General features: G+C 39.7%; 1 protein-coding gene across 2 annotated transcripts in view; it reads left to right on the forward strand.

Annotated features, from left to right (window-relative positions):
• Positions 1–5,000, forward strand: part of LOC113828146 (cysteine-rich motor neuron 1 protein) — a 375,390-nt gene that overhangs the window by 363,397 nt on the left and 6,993 nt on the right. Inside the window, exons 7-8 of one of the 2 annotated variants that reach the window (XM_070130558.1) lie at positions 2,335–2,526; positions 4,757–4,948. In XM_070130558.1, coding sequence (XP_069986659.1) covers positions 2,335–2,526; positions 4,757–4,948 — 384 coding nt within the window. The remainder of the gene's footprint in view (positions 1–2,334; positions 2,527–4,756; positions 4,949–5,000) is intronic. The other variant, XM_070130559.1, reaches the window with a different exon arrangement.

Genomic DNA, 5,000 nt, shown 5'->3' on the forward strand with positions numbered 1-5,000 from the left:
CTTCCGTTTGTCTTTTGTGTGTATTGTATGATTGATCACGCATTTCTCGTTATTTTTATCATTTCTTCGTTGTATTTATATACTTTTTTTAATGATTTCAAGGAATTAAGTCTGAGCTTGATCGATGTTTTGGAAAATTAAATCGGAACGTATAAATAGAGAAGGAGAGAAAGAGATCATGCAAGAAAGAAAATAAATGAAAGAAAGAAGGAAAGAAAGAAAGAGAGAATACATGAAAGAAAGAAGAGAAGAAAGAAAGAGAGAAAACATGGAAGGAAGAAAAAATTAATGAGAGAGAAAAGAAAGAAAGTATGAAAGAGAAAAACTGATAAAGATGAATCATGAACAACACAGTAAGAGAGAGAGAAACATCAAACAACCGCACCACACTATTCCAGAAGCGACGAGGGTGTGTGAGGTAGTGTGAGTCACCCTAGATTTCATCACCCTTAAGTCCCTGTGGATCATAAGCCATATATATGTGTATTTAAATACTTGTGAATCATACTACTTGGCGCCAGGGAAGAACAAAGGATTTTAAGGGTCAGAGCTCAAGGGATAGAGATAGGATTTTGTGGCTTATGATACATGGCGATCTTGTGTGTGTGTGTGTGTGTGTGTGTGTGTGTGTGTGTGTGTGTGTGTGTGTGTGTGTGTGTGTGTGTGTGTGTGTGTGTGTGTGTGTGTGTGTGTGTGTGTGTGTGTGTGTGTGTGTGTGTGTGTGTGTATGTGTATGTGTATGTGTGTGTGTGTGTGTGTGCGTGCACTTTTGTGTGTTTACATAAAACTTGCATATTTGCAGTAACGTGAAAAAAGAGAAGGACAAGCAAAATGATTCCTTTTCCTCGATCAAAGTTATAGCTTGTTGAGATTAAGTTCATCGCTTTTACGACAGAATAATCCAGTCTTATTTAAGATACTAATTAAAGCGACATTTTCTCCCAAACACTGGTAGTTACTTCAATTTATCTCCTCAGATTGATAGAGTTAATTACACTTTATTATGTCATTACTCAAGTGGGAGTAAAATCACCAAATGTCCAGAAAAAAGTGTGTTAAATCATTAAAAAGGTGAGAAAACATAGTGAACTTGATGCAATGAGGATATTATTTTTACATGGTCAGTGCATATTATACTTTAATTATTCTTAACTAACGAAACATTATAAGTTAGATCATAGATTACGTGGGAATTACAGTACATTTTTTATTCATCGCATTCATTAATGGGGTTTGTTGTGTTTTTTAATGTAATTTAGGTTGGAGTCTAATTAAAAAGAGTAGTATTAGTAATATTAAAAGCTGCTATTACCAAAATTACTAGTCAGGTTTAAGTTTAAGGCTATGTTACCGGCATGTCGACTTTAAGTTAGTTTTAGTTATTTTCAGTTAATGATCATCCACTGACGGACAGAAGTAACTTAGTGAGACCAAGGTTTACTTAATGAATTGCTTTTTGTGTGGTTTGACTGATAGATTAGGTTGACATAGTGACTGTTAAACCATTAGAGCCCAAACAAATCCCCAGACCAAAATAAACTATCTAGACCGAACTAAACGTACGTCAGCTGATCGTACGAAATTCAATGTGAGACCAACGTCAGCTGATGAACCAAAATAAACTTGCCAGGCCATATTGATCCAGCGTAAATAGTACCAAAATAAACAACTAGTTTAACCAAAAACAACCAGACTGAAAGAAACTCCTAGACAGAACCTAGCAACTTCTAAGACCGGAAAAAAGAGTCCCTACCACACCCCACGACTTTCTCTCACACCCACGCCCATCCACGCCCACCCACGCCCATCCACGCCCACTTTCGACACACCTCTCCCGCACGCATTCTCAGCTATTACCCCACCGCCCATTCGTACGTTGCGACCCCCCCCCACCCCTGCCCACCCTTTTCCACCCACCCACACTCATCAGTAGATATACATTCGACACAGGTTGAGGATAAATTCCTCATACAGGTTGAGGATTCAGCTTGAATAAATTGTAAATAAAATAACGAAGGGAAGAGCAAGAAAACACCATGACCGAAAGATGCGATAAAGCGAAAAGGATTTTCGGCATATTTGTGTGTTTTATTGTTTTTTCTCTTCGTTCTTTTGTTTCCACACCTCTGTTCCAACCCCCCACCACTTTCCACACACCCCATACCCACCCACTACCAAGCATAATCCCTATTTCCACTCCCTCCACACCCACCCAAACCCACCCACACTTCCCCACTTCCACCCACACCCACTCACCTGCTTAACCTAGCCCCAGCCTCGCCCTTCCCACCCGCCCACCAGCAAACACAGCCCCAAACTCGCTCCCACCCGCAGGCGTCGAGGGCTGCATAGACGGGCGCGGGGTGTACGCCGTGGGCACCTGGTGGGAGCGCGGCGCCTGTGTCTCTTGCACCTGCGTTGCCCCGGGATACACGGAGTGCAACGTGACCCAGTGCGCGCCCCCGCCCTGCCCCGCCCACCGACAGAAGCGCCTCAGGAACGAGTGCTGCCCCATCTGCAGTCCAGGTGCTCTCCCGACGGGCTTTGTAGAGGCCTTGTGGTGCATTGGCAGAGGCCTGTGCTCGTATGTTTGTGTAGGCCTTGGAGGGCCTTTGACGAGGCCTATGTCATGCTTGGGCTTTGGAGGGCAGCTGGCATAGGCCTATACCCACGCCTTTGTATAGGCTTATGTACTGCCTTTGCAAAGACCTTAGCATGGCATTCTGCAGGCCTTTTATGATTACAGGCCTTAGAAGGGCATTTATAGGCCTGTCTAATGTGTTTGTAGAGGCCTCGAAGGACATTCTATAGGTCTATATGTCACGCATTGATAGGCTTTTTATAGTCCTTCAATGACACATTATATAGGCCTATAAATTGTGTGTATATAGCATTAAAAGGCATTTTGACAAGACCTTGACGAACACATTATATAGGCCTATATAACACACTTGTACAGAACTTTGCCATTTCTATAGGCTTGTGAAATGCATTTTCATAGGCCTTTCGAGTGCAATTTTATAGGCCTGGAGAGTAATTATTATAGGCCTGTGTTGTGTCTGGCACGTGACTTCCACTCGAAAGTTGTGTTTGTTTGTTTCTTGTTTCTTCTGTCTTCGTTTTTGTCTTGTTGTTTATTGTGTTTCTTGGCATGGTCTGATAGCTAGGTTATAAAGGTGTTGTTATTACTATTATTGTATCTTTTACTATTATTATTGTTGCTATTATTTTTATTATTACTATTATTTTTATTATTATTACCATTATTATCAATTTTATTGTTATTATTTTTGTTATTATTATTATTATTATTATTATTATTATTATCATTATTATTGTTATTATTATTATTATTATTATCGTTATCATGATTATGATCATTATTGTTCTTATCATTATTATTTGTATTATTAGTAGTAATAGTAGTAACATTGGTATTATCATCATTATCATTATTATTACTACTGTTATTATCATAATTATTAATTAATGTGATTACTCCTTCCTTTATTAGCATCATTATCATCAATCATCAGTCATCAACATTAGCATCAATATCATCTTTTGGTCATTAAAGCGATAACTATTATTATCCATGTTTTTTCCCTTATTAGCGTAGGCCTATTGCATGTTATTATCAATACTTTGTAAATGTTCAGCTTCATTCTGTACAAGCACGTCTTGCATGAATTTACAGTTCTGTGCAGTTTGCAAGAATCTCTTTTTTACGTTATGTAAATAGTATAAACTTTTTAATGAATTACATGTCTTCCTCTTGTAAAAAATAATAATAGTAATAATGATAAAAAATAATAGTAGTAATAATGATAAAAAATAATTATAATAATGATGATAATGATAATGATAAAATTGATGATAATGATAATCAAAAAATTGTGTAATATGTTTATATATATCGTTAGATGAAAATAAATTTGATTAGAAATAGATTTAGATTTGATATGAAAATTTTGATAAGAGAAATTTGGTTCATCCTAATAAGAATAAGACAACTTCACAATTTCGTAAAAAACAATACCTCTCGTTTCTTGTCATTTCTCTCTTTCCATTTCCCTTTTCTTCCTCCCTTTATTCTCTTCTTCCTTTCGCTTTCATCTATTTATCCCTCCTTTCTTTCTCCCGTTTCCCCACTTCTCCCTTTCTCATTCTTTCATTTGTTTATTCCTCTCCCTCTCTTCTTATTCAAGTTTCGTCCCTCTCCCACCTTTCATTCAGCTTATTTCTCTTCCTTCCTCATTTCTTCTTTCTCTTTCTTCTCTCTCTTCCTTTCTCGTCTTTTTTCTTCCCCTCCTTTTCTAATTTACTCATTTTCTTTCCTTTTTCGTTTCTCTTTCTCCTTCACTCTCCAGTCTTTCATCTCCCCTTCTCTTAATATCTTCTTCTTTCCTTCTTTTCACCCTTTTCTCCCTCCTTCCTCATCTATCCTCTTATCCCTCCCTTCCACCACCCACCTTTTTCTTTTCTTCCCCCACTCTACTTACCCTTTCCTAGTTCCCTCCTCTCTTTTTCCACCCTTCTAACTCACCTTTTTCTTATTTTTCTCTTTCTGTTTCTTAACCCTCCCTTATCCACTCACAACCCCCCCCCCCCTTTAGAATAAGAACATTCCCCATCATCCCCGAAATAAGCATAAAAATAAACAGATAAACGAACCGATATACAAATAAACAAATAATAACAATAAGATCGAGAATAGGAATAAGAATGAACTGACCCTCCCCCCCTCCCCCCACAGCGTGCAACCGGGGCCAGGGGCGTGGCCACGAGAGCCGCAGCACCTCCCGCGTGCCTCTGGACCGCATGCCTCCGCCCACCCTCCCGCAGGACAACCAGGACCCCGTGCGCGCCCCCGAGATGCCCGACGAAGACGCTGGGTCCCACAGGAGCGCCTTCGGGAGCGGCAGCACGACCAAGAGCGCGGTGCAAGGTGGGTTGGCTTGGGTTGCCTTGGGTTTGGGTTGCGCTGGGTTGCCTTGGGT

Source organism: Penaeus vannamei, chromosome 15 (genome assembly GCF_042767895.1).
Source record: "Penaeus vannamei isolate JL-2024 chromosome 15, ASM4276789v1, whole genome shotgun sequence".
NCBI lineage: Eukaryota > Metazoa > Arthropoda > Malacostraca > Decapoda > Penaeidae > Penaeus > Penaeus vannamei.